This window comes from Lepus europaeus, chromosome Y (genome assembly GCF_033115175.1).
Source record: "Lepus europaeus isolate LE1 chromosome Y, mLepTim1.pri, whole genome shotgun sequence".
Lineage (NCBI taxonomy): Eukaryota > Metazoa > Chordata > Mammalia > Lagomorpha > Leporidae > Lepus > Lepus europaeus.
Genome location: NC_084851.1, coordinates 20846216 through 20866553, shown reverse-complemented (window position 1 = coordinate 20866553; position 20338 = coordinate 20846216). Strand labels below are relative to the sequence as shown.

The 20338-nt window shown below is 42.1% G+C and overlaps 1 protein-coding gene across 1 annotated transcript in view; it reads right to left on the bottom strand.

Annotated features, from left to right (window-relative positions):
* Positions 1-1984: 1984 nt before the first annotated feature.
* LOC133754142 (nuclear receptor corepressor 1-like) overlaps positions 1985-20338 on the bottom strand; it is a 34116-nt gene continuing 15762 nt past the window's right edge. The window contains 4 exon segments of the mRNA XM_062184697.1: positions 1985-3230; positions 3233-4548; positions 4550-5312; positions 5315-5990. Coding sequence (XP_062040681.1) covers positions 2014-3230; positions 3233-4548; positions 4550-5312; positions 5315-5990 — 3972 coding nt within the window. The 3' untranslated portion in view covers positions 1985-2013.

The window sequence follows — 20338 nt, the reverse complement described above, 5'->3', positions numbered from 1 at the left end:
GTTTGATACAAAGTAAGGAGCCAAGTATAACTTTTTTTTGTTTGTAGTTGAAAGTTTGTTCATTTGTAGTTGAAAGACAGAGAGACATACTGAGAGATCTACATCTTCTGCTCACTTATTTACACCCCAGATGCCCACAACAGACAGGGGTGGCCCAAGTTAAAGCCAGAAGTCAGGAACTCATTCCAGGTTCCCACCATGAATGGCAGGAATTCAAGTCCTTGGACCATACTATGTCTTTCATTGTACATATTAGCATGAAGCTGGAATTGGAAGCAGACCCAAGAATTGAACCCAAACACTCCGGCATGAGGTGAAAATGTCCTAAGTAATATCTTAGCTACTATATCAAACGTACAATCTTGAAGATATGTTTAATTTATTCAATGAGAACAAATTTTTTAGAGATTTATTTAATTTATTTGAAAAGCAGGGCTGGCACCGTGGCTCAACAGGCTAATCCTCCACCTAGCGGCGCCAGCACACCGGGTTCTAGTCCCGGTTGGGGTGCCGGAGTCTGTCATGGTTGCCCCTCTTCCAGGCCAGCTCTCTGCTATGGCCCGGGAGTGCAGTGGAGGATGGCCCAAGTGCTTGGGCCCTGCACCCCATGGGAGACCAGGAGAAGCACATGGCTCCAGGTGCATTAGCAGGGAGGTGGATTGGAAGAGCAGCAACCCAGATTTGAACTGACACTGTGATGTGGAATGTCAGGATTGTAAGCAGTGGTTCACTCTGTTGTATTACAATGCTGGTCCTGACAGTTGGTTTTTAAGCCATGGGGCAATGAACAGCTACAGGTGTGAGTAAGGATTTGGGAGGCAGGGTGGCAAAGAACACATTCCAAAGGTTACCTCAGTATTCCTGGTGATATATGGTATGCACTTTACCTTGGATAAAGGCACAGGAGGAGCAGAATCAACAAAAATGACTCAGAAGAATACAGAATACACTGGGAAGTATCTTAATTCCTTGTATACACAATACTCTTTCAACTTTAATATAAAGTGACTCTCTGAAATGGCCAGCATTCTAATGTATCTGTGTTCCAGGTGAAGTGCTAAGAAATGTGCGTAGATATTTTATAACTCTTGCATATACAAAAAGTGGCCTTATATTCATTGAATGTTCTTACCTTCACAAAGCATTTCAAGTGGTCTAGGTATCAACATAGAAATTTAAAGTAAGACCATTCATAATAGTCTGGGTGTTTCAGATGACATTGGGTTAGCATAGCCATTTGTATCAATCATTTTGTTGTCCTTTAAAAATACTTACGCCATATACTTAAATGATAATTATTTTATATAAGCAAAGTCATATGAGTTTCTTTAAAGAACTGATTTATTATAAAATGATACTTTTTGAAATTTTCAAAACTATTATCTCTGATGACAAGATTATTTTTCACTGTACCTTTCATGATTTATTTTTATCTGTATTTTTTTAAAAAAACAGCTATTTATTTATTTTATCTAATTGAAAGAGCAAAAACAGAACAAAAAGAAAGGAACAGAGAACTTCCATCTGCTGGTTCATTCCCCAATGATCACAACTGTCAGGGATGGAAAAAGCCATGGCCAGGAGCAAGGATCCAAGATCCAGGGCTCAGATATGTCTCCCTGAGGGTGGAAGTAGCATAAACTATTGAGGCATCATCTTCTGATTTTCTTTTTTTTTTTTAACACTGCAAAAAGGTCATCTATTTACATGAGTGATTTAAAGACATTATGGTTTTCTTTACAAACAGATGTAGGAACAGGAATTGTCCACTTTTAAAAACTCTACATTTCAACCCTCCACTATTAGAATCCACTGAATTGCGACGTATCAAAGGCTATTTTCTGTTTCTTCCCGTTTGATGCTCCAAATGAACTTCCATCATTTCTCCATCATCTATGGCCCTGGCTCTCCTGAAAAGTCTCTGGGCACAAATCATATGGGCAGGTTTTTGACCTGCAATTAAAATACCCCAGAACGAGCCCCTCCCCATGCCATGTCCCCCGTCTGTGTGGTTCAGTCGTCACTGTCCGACAGTGTCTCGTACTGTGCTGAGAGCAGCGGGGCGGGCTCTCGCTCCCAGATCCTGTTCTGTTGGTGAGGAGCTGCCTGGTTCCCAGCAGAGGGGGCACATGGGATCGGTGTTGGTGGCGTGCTGCTGAGCATCCGCAGTGTCAGGGGGTTATAAGGGAACTGTGTTGAGCCTGTTGAAGATGGCCTGTCTTCCCAGGCCCACCCTGGCGTCTGCCTGTGGTAGTCCCCCTCGGAATGCACAGAGGAGACCGAAGAGGGCCGTTCACTTCCCAGGTAGGCCTGCCCAGGGATGGGAGATTTTGATTTCCTACTGTTTGACTTGCTAATCAGCTTTGGTTTGCAAATGCCTCCTGAATGAGGTGATGGGTCCCCTTCCTCTCTCCGCATCTCACTACTGGTCACAACTGACGTGCTGGCGCCACCAGGCACTACTCCCACAGTCTGCAACAGGACCACTCTATGCTCCTCTACTTTGTCATCAAAGCTCCCCATGAGTGCCTTCCTGATAATGTCTTCTAGACCAAGATTACTGGCAGGATCAGCAAAAGAATGGCCTCGAGAGCTAACTGAGCCTGATGTGGTAACCGCTGGCAGATTAAAGATCTCAGTTCCTGGCTGAGCTGCTGCCATATCAGAGTGACCTCCACCAGAGGAGTTCAACTTACGAAAAATCTCCTGCTTCTTTGATTTAACCATGGGTGATATGTTTTCAAGCTTGGTGAAGAATGAAGGCAAGTAGCTAATACTGCCTGGTGAGCAGGAATCACTCCTCTGCTCCGAAGGCTCAGCTCCCTGCTGAGACAAGAGCAGCATGCTTTCCTGCTTCTAATGCACAACTGGAACCTGGGGTGGGGAGATGGGCTAGTAGGGCTCTGAAGAGACGTGACTCCTCTCTGGGGACTTTCCAGGCCTGCTTCCCCGGGATTTATCCACAAGATTTTCTGGAGAAATTCTGGAACCTGGTCTCTGATGGTGAACAGACTGAGATTGGGACTCGGGGCTGTAACGACTTGATGTTTTAGTCTTCACAGGCATTGACACCAAAGCAGAGGGTGAATTTTGGAATGTAGAAGTGGGAGGTTGCGGGGGAGTCTGCGAGGGAACTTGATTTCTAGCAAAATCCTGTGTGATAATTTGACAGATGTGATCGGCAAGTGTGATGAGCCGATGGGTCCTGGGCTCTTGCCCCATCCCCTCGCCTGTGAGGAAGTGGGCAGCTGCTGCTGTGGAGATGGTGACTCCTGCTGTGGTCGATAGTGATGTAATGGTCCTTCATACTGTCTGCCTGGATCGTTTTTGGCTTGATTTGCCTTAATCTCTGGCTGATAGGCCTGCAGTTTTTCCTGGGGTGGTGCAGGTGAGCTGGCAGGACTTATGACCTCAATAGCATTGCTAGTTGTTTCATACCTGTGAGAAGACAAGCTACTGGAAGAGTCTGAACCTTGAGAGCCACGTTCCCTTGCATCCTTGTCCGAGGCAATTTGCCAGGTGATGATCATGTCTATGAAGTTAGCTGCAGAAATGGTGGTCTTCCCTCTGGTCCTGAGCTCTTCCTCATATCTGGACTTTGGAGGAGGCCCTTTATCTTTCCCAGCCTCAGAATAAACTACTGAAGAGTGAGGCTGGGGCTTGCCACTTGGAAAGGCTGAAGAAGTGTACAGACACTGAACAGATCTCTTCTCCACCTCCAGGCTTTTCTGCTCTAGCTGCTGCTGCTCACTAACTTCTGCTGACCTGCTTCTCAAATTGTCTTCTAACCTGGCAGCTTCATGCTTACTCTCTTTTGTTTTGGACACATCCATCTGGGGTGCAGAAGCTGCAGCGTCCACAAGAGCAGCCAGGGCGTCTGCAGCAGTGTTGTAGCGGGAGGCTGGCAGGCCTTGGCTTATGGAAGGGCCCCCAGCGGGCAGTGGCATGATTCGTAGCTGAGCAGTTGGGTCCAAAGGTGTGATTACGCTGGTTCCATTGGTTCACTGGAAAACACTGGGTCTCTGCTGCAACATGGTCTCCTGAGCTCTTACTGACGGGGACGGGGAGCGAGCGTATCCGTGACTGCCAGGCCGGCCGGGCTGCTCTGAGCCTGGTCGCAGGTAGAGGTCGGAGGAGGCTGCGGTGATGCGCTCCTGCTCTTGTTCCCGTTCCTGCCCTTTCTCCCTCTCCCTCTCTCTCTCCCTCTCCCTCTCTCGCTCTCGTTCCCGCTCCCGCTCAGCACTTGCGGCTGCAGCAAGGTGTGTTGGGTGTCCAGGAGACATAGACGCAGGGTTGTACAGCCTGGGAGGGAAAGTAATCTGTGTACCAGGAATATATGTGATTCTGTCCATGGGAGGAGTGCTTGTTCCCCCAGGGTGAGGCACTAAAATTGCTGGAGGCATATTGGTCAGGTCAATGATTCCTCTTGTTGGTGGGTATGGGAGACCCAGTGGCTGTTCTCTTGGGGAGAGTCCTCTGGCTACATCAGGGCACAAGTTCACCTGCATCTGCTGTGAGGTAATGTAATCATTTAAGATTGTCTGTCTTCTCCATTGCATACAGCTGATACTGACTTGGGTAGCCTGGAGTTGGTGAAAGCTGTCTCTGAAACAGGTAAGCAGCAGCTGCAGGGTCCAGAGCCCTGTGAAACGGCATGGCTGGATCCAAATGCGTGGGCAGATGGCTCCGGTAGACCTCTCCTGCCGTGCTGCCCCTGTGATGGGGGTCAAATGGGCTGTGGCTCACAACAGGGTCCACCCCAGGCACTGGAGACTTCGCTGGTATACTTTCCCTTTGGGTAGGGGTCAGTGTGGATTTCCTTTCATGATTGGTAGACTTGCTAGAAGAAATTGTAACATCGGAAGCTCTGCTCATCATGGGTGAGCCTCTGGACATGGTGTTCTGGTAACTCACGGGAGTCCTCCGAGCACTGGTGTCGTCATAAATGCCCGGGCTCAGCTGTGCTTTGGGAGCTTCGTGAAGTGTGGACCTGAGAACGGAGGGGCCCGAGCTCACCACGGATGTGTGCCGGGAACGCACTGGCTCGCCTGTCTTTACGTCTTCGTATTTTGCCCGTTCCACCACTTTTATGTTCTCTGGCACAATCTCCAACGGAGGCATTCCGCGGGGTAGTTTACTAGGCCCCGTGATCAAAGATTTGACATTGTGTTTGATGGCAGATTGACCTGAGTTGCTGTCAAACTTTATTGGTGTGCCCTGGGAAATGGAACCTTCAATTATGGGCCTCGTGCTCTGGACTACTTCTGGAGTCTTCCGGCTCTCCTGAGTTAAAATATCTTGCCGTGGGATCTGTGAATGGAACGCCCCATCTCCTTGATGGTGGTGATGCCATCATACGGTTTGCCTTTGGTAATGGCTCCTTCAAATGCTCTTATGGGAGGACTTTCCCTTTTAATTTGTTTGGGATATTTAAGGCCATCTTCAAAGCTTTCAGTTGTTGCTCTTGGTGTGCCTTGCATTATGGAGCCAGACAGCACAGTCCTTTCTTTGAGGTCAGAATGAGGGCTCCCTCTGGGTAATGCTCGGCATATCAGCCCCTCTAACGGTGCTGATACAGGAGACTCCCTCATTGACATTCCTTGCTTTATATTTCCTTCCACTGATTCATAGCTTCTTTTTAAACTGATTTCATGAGCTGTTCTTGGACTCCTAGTCCCCTCTCGGGCATTCTTAATATTATCATAGGATAAGATATGTCCACTTTTGCCTTCATAAATAACATGGCCTTTGGATGCAGCTTCTTCTCTGCCTTTCTCAGGACTGCTCTCTGCAATGGGCATTCGAGAAATGGATCCATTCACCAGCGCCTCGGTTGGTATGCCAGCCTGGGACAGAGCCAGGGTACCCTGAGTGATGGAGCCCCGCAGGAATGAGATGCTCTCCACTGAGACTTTGCTGGTTGGAGTTCCCCGAGTTATACTTCCCTCTTGGATGGCTCCTGTGATTTTTTTGTATTGTTTAACAGGGAGCTGGGTTGGGGGTAGAGGTGCCAGGACTGCAATCAGCACTCCAGTACCAATGTGTGCATTTTAAGTGGTGTCTTATACCACTGTGTGAAACTTACCCTTGATTTACATTCCCACAATGTAGCATTTTACCTTTTTAACATTTTTGGTTTAGGCAAGTAATCAGCCCTACTTTATAAGATGCATAATATATTACTTCACCTAATTTTGTTGTGTGGATTAAAATTATTTTAACACATCACATTTAGTGCTTGCATTGTAAGTTCTGAAAGAAGACAAAACCATAGACTGCTAGGATCTTATGCAAAGAAACTCATAAAAATTATTTTCCAAATAGATTTAAGTACTCATAAAACTTGTTCTCAGGCCAGTGCTGTGGTGTGGTGGGTTAAAGCAGGCCAGTGCTGTGGTGTGGTGGGTTAAAGCCCTAACCTGAAGCGCTGGCATCCCATATGGGCAACCGTTCTAGTCTAAGCTGCTCCACATCTGATTCAGCTCTCTGCTATGGCCTGGAAAAGCAGCAGAAGATGGCCCAAGCCCTTGGGCCCTTGCACCCATGTGGGGGATCTGGAAGAAGCTCCTGGCTCCTTGCTTTGGATCAGCTCAGCTCTGGCCATTGTGGTCATTTGGGGAGTGAACCAATGGATGGAAGACTCTCTCTCTCTCTGGCTCTACTTCTCTACCTATGCTTTTCTTTTCTTTCTTTTTTTTTTGACAGGCAGAGTGAACAGTGAGAGAAAGAGACAGAGAGAAAGGTCTTCCTTTTGCTGTTGGTTCACCCTCCAATGGCCACCGTGGGAGGTGCACTGTGTGTCACCACTGTGTGGCCACTGTTTGACCAGAATCTCTGAATCATATGTTTTATACTTGTTGGTAGAAAGAAACTAAAAACATTTTATATGGTTGTGCTTAAGTTTACTGGTTAAAAAAACTACACCCTGTTAGATATTTAAGAGATGTTTTCAAATACATGATTCTTAAAATTTATAGAAGGCATTGGACCTTCTGGTAAATGTTTTTATAAGTTGTTATCTAATGGTTGAAACGGTTTGCTAAGTATTCATGTAATATTGCTATTGTCAGCAAGCGATCTAGGACTTGCTCCCTCATTTCTCTATTCTAAGCCCAACTTGTTCTTTCATTTCTCTATTCTCTTCAAGGTAGGAAATTAAATTTATGATAAAGGAATCTGTAGGACACGCAATTTAATCTTTAGACCTTATAAAAGAGATGGCTAGCATTTTTATGTAATAGTATAGCCAAAATAAGAGCTTAAATAATAATCTCTTAGCTAGATTTACTTCGCCATCAGCGAAGTATACAGTAAGCAGAAAAAACCTCCCTTTCAGACCAAAGGGAAAGAAAGTTTTAAAGTGAGAATGTAATTTTCCTCATGGGCATTGTCTACCTTAGAAAAACTACTACAGAACATGCCTGTGACTATAGACTTGTAGTTCAGGCCACCGAAGATTAGAGATGGGATATGGGCACTCCCTTGACTTGCATCCTCTGGTCTGCTTTAACAAAACCCAGGAGGAAAACAAAGCTGGGCATCAGAAACAATGGGTGGCAGGCCTATTAATGGCTGATCTGTACAGTGATCTGCCCTCAAGCAGACCCAACAGGCCAGTCCACTGCAGTGGCTTTCAATGTGGTAAGCCTGGGCTTCAGCAGAAGTCAGCTTGTGAAGAGCCCTGGCAGCTCTGCCAAGAGTTGGATCACTGGAAATGGACCTGCCCTGGAGTCGAAGGATGCCTAGGTCAGAGCCACAGATCTTATTGCCTCTAAGCTGAGATGCCCTTCACTCTGCCCAGCTTCCAAAGTGACCACTGCAGCTGAGGGGACAGCCAAGTAGGGTCAGCAACATTGCAGGCAGAACTGTAAATTTCTTGTTAGAGATGCCACCTGCCTTTACCTGGCCAGCTCTCCTCCCAGGCCAGCCAAGTAATGAAAGTCAACAGAGTGACTTCCCCTAGGAGGTTCACACCTCCCTTAGGATGTACCCCATGTAAACAGATAGATAGGTTTGGGCCTCTTAACTTACAAGGCCTAAAGCCCAACAGATTATTATCAAGCCCCTTCTATCAGGTTCTATTTGCCTCTCAATCAGAAAACTTAATTGTAGCTTAGACAGCACCTTTCTTAGCTCCTCTAATAATGACTCTGTCCTTTGTTCTAGATCCTGTCTAGTGCACTTGGGCCTCATTCCTTTGTAATCATAACCTCTACTTCCAATGGCTCTACTCCCAACCTGTGTGTACTGATGGTCCTCTTCCCCACTTAATGCTGTAGAATTGTTCAGACCTGGTTAATGCCACTCTTAGGATCATTGGTTACTACCCTCACCCTGTCTTTTATGACCTTGTCTAAATATGATCAGAGTCAGCGAACTTGGAAGGCTTCCATAGCCTTGGCAACTCATGACGACAGCCTAGGATGGTTACTGGCGCCATAAACTAGAGTGTCAATTTGTTGGGTCAACAACAGGAGCCACTGTGCACTTGCTCCTCATGTGGGATCTCTGTCTTTAATGTGCTGTACATTTTGATTTAATGCTATAACTAGTACTCAAACAATACGTTTCACTTTGTGTTTCTATGTGGGTGCAAACTGTTGAAATCTTTACTTAATGTATACTAAATTGATCTTCTGTATATAAAGAGAATTGAAAATGAATCTTGATGTGAATGGAAGGGGAGAGGGAGTGGGAGAGGGGAGGGTTGTGGGTGGGAGGGAAGTTATGGGAGGGGGAAGCCATTGTAATCCATAAGCTGTACATTGGAAATTTCTATTCATTAAATAAAAGTTTAAAAAAATTGTTACTTAATTTGGTGTCCTGTGCTTATACAAAATGTCATAGTATATATGTGTATTTATATGCATGTTTCTGTGTATGAATTTTGGTGTTCATAATATGGTGCATTATAAAATAATAGGATAATTTATAAGTATTTTTTATTCTGGGTAATTTAATGAAAGGTCTACAAAGTGATTTCAAGAAGGAATTATTATCAGCAACAGAACCTAATTTTTAAAATACTGTTTTGAGCAATACAAGTGAATTTTCTAAAGAAAACATTCATGTGTAGTTAATTTTCCAAGTCTCAGACATTGAAGTTTTCATCTCTCTTCACTCTACTACTCCTTGTTTACTTTCCACTAGAGAATAAGTCTAGATAAATAGAGATAGAGGTAAGTTGGGATTTTTCAGGATCTCAGACGTGTTGGTATTTATCCACATAATACTTACAGAATACTTCCAAAAATAAAGAACATTCACTTCATTGTATGTATGTGCTTTAGACACTAAATGCAGACAACCAACTCAAGTTCCCTCTGTCAAAATATAAAAGGTCAGAGGACAGTTGCCAGCCTGAAAGCCAATCACTATTACCTTCTTTGCAGTGGTACCACATAGGAAACATATCATAAGAGAATTCTGTAATAACCTAGCAGCCATAATTTGTTGAGGAACAAAAGTGGTTCATTTTATTATTGTGTACAGCACACACAATGACATAAGAATTTGCCTCCAATATGATAAAACTAATGTTAAATTTTATTTGAAATTATATGGCTAAGTGATTCCCCTGTACTCTCATACCCCAATACACTGAAGAAGTTATTTCTCTGCAAAAAATTGTAAAGAAATTATTCCTTTGGATTATATAATTTTTTAACTTTTATTTAATGAATGTAAATTTCCAGTGTACAGCTTATGGATTACAATGGCTTCCCCCTCCCATAACTTCCCTCCCACCCACAAACCTCCCCTCTCCCACTCCCTCTCCCCTTCCATTCACATCAAGGTTCATTTTCAATTCTCTTTATATACAGAAGATCAATTTAGTATAAAGATTTCAACAGTTTGCACCCACATAGAAACACAAAGTGAAACATACTGTTTGAGTACTAGTTATAGCATTAAATCAAAATGTACAGCACATTAAGGACAGAGATCCCACATGAGGAACAAGTGCACAGTGGCTCCTGTTGTTGACCCAACAAATTGACACTCTAGTTTATGGCACCAGTAACCACCCTAGGCTGTCATCATGAGTTGCCAAGGCTATGGAAGCCTTCCAAGTTCGCCGACTCTGATCATATTTAGACAAGGTCATAAAAGACAGGGTGAGGGTAGTAACCAATGATCCTAAGAGTGGCATTTACCAGGTTTGAAAAATTATACAGCATTAAGTGGGGAAGAGGACCATCAGTACACACAGGTTGGGAGTAGAGCCATTGGTGGTAGAGTAGAGGTTATGATTACAAAGGAATGAGGCCCAAGTGCACTAGACAGGATCTAGAACAAAGGACAGAGTCATTATTAGAGGAGCTAAGAAAGGTGCTGTCTAAGCTACAAGTAATTTTTCTGATTGAGAGGCAAATAGAACCTGATAGAAGGGGCTTGATAATAATCTGTTGGGCTTTAGGCCTTGTAAGTTAAGAGGCCCAGACCTATCTATCTTTTCACATGGGGTACATGCTAAGGGAGGTGTGAACCTCCTAGGGGAAGTCACTCTGTTGACTTTCATTACTTGGCTGGCCTGGGAGGAGAGCTGGCCAGGTAAAGGCAGGTGGCATCTCTAACAAGAAATTTACAGTTCTGCCTGCAATGTTGCTGACCCTACTTGGCTGTCCCCTCAGCTACAGTGGTCACTTTGGAAGCTGGGCTGAGTGAAGGGCATCTCAGCTTAGAGGCAATAAGATCTGTGGCTCTGACCTGGGCATCCTTCGACTCCAGGGCAGGTCCATTTCCAGTGATCCAACTCTTGGCAGAGCTGCCAGGGCTCTTCACAAGCTGACTTCTGCTGAAGCCCAGGCTTACCACATTGAAAGCCACTGCAGTGGACTGGCCTGTTGGGTCTGCTTGAGGGCAGATCACGGTACAGATCAGCCATTAATAGGCCTGCCACCCATTGCTTCTGATGCCCAGCTTTGTTTTCCTCCTCGTTTGTGTTAAAGCAGACCAGAGGATGCAAGTCAAGGGAGTGCCCATGTCCCATCTCTAATCTTCGGTGGCCTAAACTACAAGTCTATAGTCACAGGCATGTTCTGTAGTAGTTTTTCTAAGGTAGACAATGCCCATGAGGAAAATTATATTCTCACTTTTAAACTTTCTTTCCCTTTGGTCTGAAAGGGAGGGTTTTTCTATTTACTGTATACTTCGCTAATGGCGAAGTGAATCTAGCTATGAAATTATTATTTAAGCTCTTATTTTGGCTATACTATTACATAAAAATGTTAGCCATCACTTTTATAAGGTCTAAAGATTAAATTGTGTGTCCTACAGATTCCAACATAATAGAATTACTTTCCTATCTTAAAGAGAATAGAGAAATGAAAGAACAAGTTGGGCTTAGAATAGAGAAATGAGGGAGCAAGTCCTAGATCGCTTGCTGACAATAGCAATATTACATGAATACTTAGCAAACCATTTCAACCATTAGATAACAACTTATAAAAACATTTACCAGAAGGTCCAATGCCTTCTATAAATTTTAAGAATCATGTATTTGAAAACACCTCTTAAATATCTAACAGGGTGTAGTTTGTTTAACCAGTAAACTTAAGCACAACCATATAAAAAGTTTTTAGTTTCTTTCTACCAACAAGTTTAAAACATGATACACAGATTCAGGTCACACAAATTAAAATGTATCTTTGATTGATTTTAGCAGCTTAAATTTATGGACAATCTTATCTATAAGCCATTTACAATAAAACTTTTAATAAAATTTCCTATGTGGACATACAGTATGCACACACATATAACATAGCATAATAGACCAATACAGCAATTTTAATAATAGCTTTTAAAATCTTTAACTCTTTTTGTAGATTGCCAATGGATTTGAATTGCTTTTTGTTTTTAGATTACTTTAACACATTGCTTTAACAGAGCATCAGAGTTTAATTCTATGTCAAAGAGAAATTGAGCTTCCTGTGATCTTTTGCTGTGAGGTTTCCTTCCTTTACCTTCTTTCATATTGGTGACTATGTTTCTGTGTTTCTGTGTGTAACACATCTTTAAGCATCTTTTGCAGGGCAGGATGAGTGGCAACAAATTCTTTCAATTTCTGTTTGCTATGAAAATTCTTAATTTCACCATCATTCACAAATGAGAGCTTTGCAGGATATAATATTCTGGGCTGGCAGTTTTTCTCTCTTAGTACCTGGGCTATATCTCGCCATTCCCTTCTAGCTTGTAGGGTTTCTGATGAGAAGTCTGCTGTGAGTCTAATTGGAGATCCTCTGAGAGTAATCTGACGTTTCTCTCTTGCACCTTTTCGAATCTTTTCTTTATGTTTCACTGTGGTGAGTTTGATTACAATGTGTCATGGTGAGGATCTCTTTTGGTCATGTTTATTAGGGGTTCTATAAGCTTCCTGTACTAAGATGCCTCTGTCCTTCTCCAAACCTGGGAAATTTTCTGCTATTATCTCACTAAATAGGCCTTCTAATCCTTTCTCCCTCTCCATGCCTTCAGGAACTCCTAGAACCCGAATGTTGGGTTTTTTAATAGTATCCTGTAGATTCCCGACAATATTTTTTAGATTTCTAATTTCTTCTTCGTTTCTTTGGTTTGTCTGTTTCCTTTCCTGTTCTCTGTCTTCTAAGTGTGATATTCTCTCTTCTGCTTCGCCCATTCTGTTTTTAAGGCTCTCTAATGTGTTTGTCATTTGATCTATTGAATTCTTCATTTCATTGTGGTTTTTTGTCACTATCATAGTTTCATGTTCTACTAGTTGTTTCATTTCATTTTGATTCCTCCTTAATATTTCATTTTCACGAGAGAGATTTTCTATCTTGTCCATTAAGGATTTCTGCAGTTCAAGAATTTGTTTTTGAGAACTTCTTAATGTTCTTATCAATTTTTTGAGATCCACTTCTTGCATTTCTTCTATCTCATCATCTTCATAATCTTGAATTGGGGTGTCTGTTTCATTTGGGGGCGTCATAGTGTCTTCCTTGTTCTTGTTACCTCGGTTTTTGCGTTTGTTGTATGGCATGTTGGAGATATTTGGTTTCTTCACTGTGGTGTTTTTTCTTGTTACACTATGGCTCTATATTAAGTGGCCTGTCTGCATTCAGTGGAGCCTTAGAGGCTTGAGATAAGTGTGGACTGAGAGCTGTGTTTGGTTCCTCAGGGTTGAGGGTGTGTCAAAGATGACACTCCCAGGTTAGGCGTGGTAAATCTCTCTTTTTTTTTTATTGATTCAAAAAGGAAGTAATTCCGCACAGCTGAACATAATTGGAGGTAGTTAGCAGGCGAATGATATACCCACAGGAGCCAGAGATCAGAAGCTCTTTCCCAAGGACCACACAGGGAATCTCTGCTGCCCTCAGTGTGGGCTACAATTCTCCTGCAGTCTCCCACTGGATTGCCAAGTTAGATCCTGATCTCCTGTTATTTCACCCCTCCCTCCAGAGTCAGGTTTTTCTGCTAGGCTCAGGGCCGGTGCAGACCTGAGGTCGCCCTGCTTATGACGTATGTCAAAATGGCGCCTACTCTTTGTCTTGCTCGCCTTTGAGAGGTGAGCGGAGAGAGAGAAACTCATGTCCGTATCGGTCACTTTTTTAATTTTTTTCCTCTCTCTCTTCTAGTTAGCCTGGTGAATTTTTCCCCATGGAGTTTCAACCCTCGTTCCCTCTAGCCTCCTCTTTCCACTTGCCCTCTGGTGTCTCGGGCTATTGAGGTTCAGCTCACCTTGCGTTCCAGCGCTGGTGTGTTGAGTCTGCCGCTGGTGTCCCGAACTTGGGCTCCCACGCTCTCCACGCAGGTCCACTGTGAATCACTAGTTCCGGAAGAGTTTCCTCTGCTGTTTCTTCTCCTACTCTTCCTTGACCCTGCAGTATCTCCACTTTTATTAACCTGTGTGTCTTGCTGAACTATCAATGTGTTCCCTGCCTATTCCATCATCTTGCTGCTCCTGGATTATATAATTTTTTAAAAGATTTATTTACTTACTTGAAAATCAGAGTTACACAGAGAGAGAAAGAAAGGCAAAGAGAAACAGGTCTTCCATCCACTGATTCACTCCCAATTGACTGCAATGGCCAGAGTTAAGCTAATCTGAAGCCAGGAGTCAGGAGCTTCTGGGTTTCCCATGCAGGCACAGAGGATCAAGAACTTGGGCCATCTTCTACTGCTTTTGCAAGCCGTAGCAGAGAGCTAGATTGAAAGTGGAGCAGCCAGAACTGGAACCGACACCCATATGGCACCCATACTATGCCACAGGGCCAGCCCCCATAACATTTTCATTTTTTGTTTCCTGCATCTTAACTTAGCAAATAGTGAATAAAGCCTATAACATGCAAAGCAAGATTTTGATATCTTTGATATGTGACTGCTTGGACAAGAGAAATTCCTTAAGAAAGATGAGCTTCTAGAAGAGTTAGAAATATTAACCATTTTCCATTCAATTTTTTTTAATAATTATCTGCTGAATGCTCACTATCCAGATAAAAGGATAAGTGTAAAGCACTTGGGGATGAATAATAATGATGAATAATTGATACTTATTAATAGTTTCCATCTACACTAAATTTTTGTAGATGTCATAGTAAATCATTGTCATAGTAATAGTTGTCATAAATGTCACTGAGTTTTAGCATATTTTAAGAGAATACATGTAAAACACTTCAAGCATCATTTAAAGAGTCATCAAGATGGATTAGATTTTTTCTGTATTTCTATTGTGTTTTTCATTTTTGTGGTTAGTTGGAAGTTGCATAGAAATAGCTGAATTCTGGTTCAGGAAACCAAGCCATTCTTATATTCCTTGACCTTATTTTTCTGGTGGGTATCATTTTAGTGTTTATTTATATAAAAGTACATATTTATTTGAAGGGATTACAGAGAGAGAGAAAGAGAGAAAGTGAGAGGGAGAGACAAAGAGAGAGAATGAGAGAAAGTGAGAGAGAGATCAAGGCATTGAAAGCCATCTTCGGTCCTTTGGTTCACTCCCCAGATGGTCATTGCCAGCCATGGGCCAGGAGCCAGGAGCTTAAGCTAGGAGCCAGGAACTTCCTCCAGCTCTGCCACATGGAGAGCAGGGGCAAAGCACTTCAGCCACCTTCTTCTGATCTTCCTAGGACATTAACCTGGAGCTAGATTGGAAGCTGTTTCAAGAACTGGTGCCCATAGGGGATGCTGGCACCACAGGCAGAAGCTTTACCCATGACACCAAAATGCTAAACCTTCATTTCACCACTTTGTATTTAAAATAATTCTAAATCTATAAAATTTCTCCAGGAAATTTGTTTTAAAATGGTCATGATATTGCCATCCTTCTCTTGTATATTCTGTGTGTGTGTGTGTGTGTGTGTATATATATATATATATATATATATATATATATATATATATATATATATATATATATATATATTCTGTATATATAATACATACATATATATAATATATATATATTACACACATATATATACACATATATATATTCTGTATATATATAATACATAGAATATATATAGAATATATATATTCTTGTATATATATAAAAAGTCAAATAACATAAAATACACTGTTTTGCTATCGATACGTCTACCTCTCTATAACAAGTTTCTGTCTGATATGCTTTAAAAAGGCTTCATAGAGCTAAAATTATTGCAATAGTCTATTATGATCTTCCCTATAAGTATTATAAATAAAAATTTAAAATTAAATGCCTTTAGACATATGTGTCTCATGACATTTACCACCACATATTCCTCTATGAATTCTTCATGTTTCTCTCCCTCTTGAAATGAATTTAGTGAAAGAGTCATTGCGAGAAAGACCTAAAATTAAAAGCCAATAAATAACAAAAGATACCTTATTTACATTATATATATGTATTATATATAATATATATAATTATATAATAAATATATAAATATAAATATATATATATACAATGATTTAAGGGGGGACTGAAAAAATTGTGGCACTGAAAGAACTGAAGTGATATTCTGAGGTTACACTGAGGTATTATACAATTAAATAGGGACGAATTGCTTCAACTTCACATTTAGGGAATTCAATACTGTTGTGCCCTTAGAAGAAAATTATAACATTATATTTATATATTTGCTTTTTAATTCACCACAACATAAAATGTTTCAAAAATAATATCATGGGTGCCAGTGCTGTGGTTCACTTGGTTAATCCTCCACCTGTGGCACCAGCATCCCATATGGACACCGGTTCTAGTACTGGCTGCTCCTCTTCCATTCCAGCTCTCTGCTGTGGCCTGGGAAGGCAGTGGAGCATGGCCCAAGTGCTTGAGCCCCTGCATCCACATGGGAGACTGGGAGGAAGCATCTGGCTCCTGGCTTTGGATCAGTGGAGTTCCAGCCATAGCAGCCATTTGGGGAGTGAACCAATGGAAGGAAGACCTTTCTCTCTGTCTCTCCCTCTCACTGTTTATAAATCTACCTGTCAAATAAAAAAAATAGTATCACAGAAAGTGATTATTTAAACTATTTCAAGTTGTTTTTTTTTTCTTTGACAGGCAGAGTGGACAGTGGGAGAGAGACAGAGAGAAAGGTCTTCCTTTTTCCATTGGTTCACCCTCCAATGGCTACTGTATTATATTTGCATAAGAAAAGAATTTTCTTTTTTTTTACTTAGTAAATATAAATTTCTAAAGTACAGTTTATGGGTTACAATGGCTTCCCCTCCCCCATAACTTCACCCCCACTCACACCCCCTCCATCACCCGCTCCCTTTCCCATTCCATTCACATCAAGATTCATTTTCAATTATCTTTATATACAGAAGATTGATTTAGTCTATATTAAGTAAAGATTTCATCAGTTTACACCCACACAGAATCACAAAGTGTAAAATACGGTTTCTTTTTTTTTAAACTTTTATGTAATGAATATAAATTTCCAAAGTCCAGCTTATGGATTACAATGCCTTCCCACACCCAAAATTCCCTCCCACCCACAACCATCCCCTTTCCTGCTCCCTCTCTCCTTCCATTCACATCAAGATTCATTTTCAATTCTCTCTTTTTTTTTTATTTAGTGAATATAAATTTCCAAAGTACAGCTCATGGATTACAAAGACTTCCCCCCCACAACTTCCCCCCCACACGCAACCCTCCCCCCTCCCACTCACTCTCCCCTTCCATTCCCATCAAGATTCATTTCCAATTCTCTTTATATATAGAAAATCAGTTTAGTATATATATATATATATACATAGATTTCAACAGTTTGTCCTCCCATAGCAACACAAAGTGAAAAAATACTATTGGAGTACTAGTTATAGCATTAAATAACAGTGTACATCACATTAATGACTGAGATTCTGCAAGATATTTTTTTTAAAAAAAGATTGATTATTTTTCTATGTAATTTCCAATTTAAAACCAAGGTTTTTTTTTCATTTTCAATTATTTTTTTTTTTTTTTTTTTTTTTTTTTTGACAGGCAGAGTGGACAGTGAGAGAGAGAGACAGAGACAAAGGTCTTCCTTTTGCCGTTGGTTCACCCTCCAATGGCCGCCGCGGTAGCGCGCTGCGGCAGGCGCACCGCGCTGTTCCGATGGCAGGAGCCAGGTGCTTCTCCTGGTCTCCCATGGGGTGCAGGACCCAAGGACTTGGGCCATCCTCCACTGCACTCCCTAGCCACAGCAGAGAGCTGGCCTGGAAGAGGGGCAACCGGGACAGGATCGGTGCCCCGACCGGGACTAGAACCCGGTGTGCCGGCGCCGCAAGGCGGAGGATTAGCCTAGTGAGCCGCGGCGCCGGCCGATTTTCAATTATTTTTATATACAGAAGATCACTTCAGTATATACTAAGCAAAGATTTCATCAGTTTGCACCCACACATAACCACAAAGTGTAAAAATACTGTTTCAGTACTAGCTATATCATTACTTCACCTTTGACAACCTATTAAGGATAGGTCCCACATGGGACGCAAGTACACAGTGACTCCTGATGTTGATTTAACAATTTAACACTCTTGTTTATGGCATCAGTAATCTCCCTAGGCTCTAGCCATGAGTTGCCGAGGCTATGGAAGCCTTTAGGGTTTGCTGACTTCAATCCTATTCCAACAAGGCCATAGTCAAAGTGGAAGTTCTTTCCTCCCTTCAGAGAAAGTTACCTCCTACTTTGATGGCTCCATTCTTTCCACTGGGATCACACTCGCTGAGATCCTTCATTTAGGTCTTCTTCTTCTTCTTCATCTTTTTTTTTTCCCCAGCATGTCTTGGCTTTCCATGCCTAAAATACTCTCATAGGCTCTTCAGCCAGATCCAATTGCCTTAAGGGCTGATTCTGAGGCCAGAGTGCTATTTAGGACATCTGTCATTCTATGAGTCTGCTGTGTATCCTGCTTCCCATGTTGGATCCTTCTCTCCCTTTTTTTTTTATCAGTTAGTATTAGCAGACATTTGTCTTGTTTGTGTGATTCCTTTGACTCTTAGGCCTATCAGTATGATCAGTTGTGAACTGAAATTGATCACCTGGGCTGGTGAGATGGCATTGGTACATGCCACCTTGATGGGATTATATTGAAATCCACTGGAACTTTTCTAATTTCATCATTTGCGGCAAATCCAATTGAGCATGCCCCCTATTATACATCTCCTCCCTCTCCTTCTCTCATTCTTATATTTAACCAGGATCACTTTTCAGTTAAGATTCAGACACCTCAGAATTATTGTCTGTTAATTACAAAGTTTACAAAAAAATACTAAAATGGATAAAGTGTTACATTGTACAACAACAGTCAGCACCATAGCTGATCAGGTCATTATTTCTCATAGTCTCCATTACACTTCCACAGGTTACCCTTTGGTGCTCAATTAGTTGTCACTGATCAGGGAAAACAAATGATATTTGTCTCTTTGGGACTGGCTTAATTCACTTAACATGATGCTTTCCAGATTGCTCCATTTTGTTGCAAATGACTCGGTTTCATTGTTCCTTACTGCTGTATAGTATTCCATAGAATACATGTCCCATAGTTTCTTTAGCCAGTCTACTGTTGATGGGTATTTGGGTTGGTTCCAGGTCTTAGCTATTGTGAATTGAGCTGCAATAAACATTAATGTGCAGGCGGCTTTTTTGTTTGCCAATTTAATTTCTTTTAGGTAAATTCCAAGGAGTGGGATGGCTGGGTTGAATGGTAGGGTTATGTTCAGGTTTCTGAGGAATCTCCAGACTGACTTCCATAGTGGCTTAAAAAGTTTACATTCCCACCAACAGTGGGTTAATGTCCCTTTTTCCCCACATCCTCTACAGCATCTATTGTTGGTTGATTTCTGAATGTGGGCCATGCTAACCGGGGTGAGGTGAAACCTCATTGTGGTTTTGATTTGCATTTCCCTGAAGGCTAGTGATCCTGAACATTTTTTCATGTGTCTGTTGGCCATTTGGATTTCCTCTTTTGAAAAATGTCTGTTGAGGTCTTTGGCTCATCTCTTAATTGGACTGTTTGTTTTGATGTTGTGGAGTTTCTTGATTTCTTTGTAGATTCTGGTTAGCAACCCTTTATCTGTTGCATAGTTTGCAAATATTTTTTCCCATTCTGTCGGTTGCCTCTTCAGTTTCCTGACTGTTTGTTTTGCAGTACAGAAACTTCTCAGTTTGATGCAATCCCAATAGTTAATTTGGGCTTTGATGCCTGTGCTCCTGGGGTCTTCTCCAAGAAGTCTTTACATGTGCCTATATCTTGCAGGGTTTCTCCAATGCTCTCTAATAATTTGATGGTGTCTGGTTGTAGATTTAAGTTTTTGATGCAGGTTGAGTGAATTTTTGTGTAAGGTGAAAGGTAGGGATCTTGCTTCATGATTCTGCAAGTGGAAATCCAATTTTCCCAGCAACATTTATTGAATAGACTGTCCTTACTCCAGGGATTAGTTTTGGATCCTTGATCAAATATGGGTTGGCTGTAGAAGTTTGGGTTCATTTCTGGTATTTCTATTCTGTTCCATTGGTCTATCCATCTGTTTCTTTTTTTTTTTTGACAGGCAGAGTGGACAGTGAGAGAGAGACAGAGAGAAAGGTCTTCCTTTTTGCCGTTGGTTCACCCTCGAATGGCCACCGCGGTAGCACGCTGCGGGCGGCGCACCACGCTGATCCGATGGCAGGAGCCAGGTGCTTATCCTGGTCTCCCATGGGGTGCAGGGCCCAAGGACTTGGGCCATTCTCCACTGCACTCCCTGGCCACAGCAGAGAGCTGGCCTGGAAGAAGGGCAACCGGGACAGGATCAGTGCCCCTATCCAACTGTTTCTGTACCAGTACCATGCTGTTTTGATAACTACTGCCCTGTAGTATGTCCTAAAATCTGGTATTGTGATGCCTCCGGCTTTGTTTTTGTTGTACA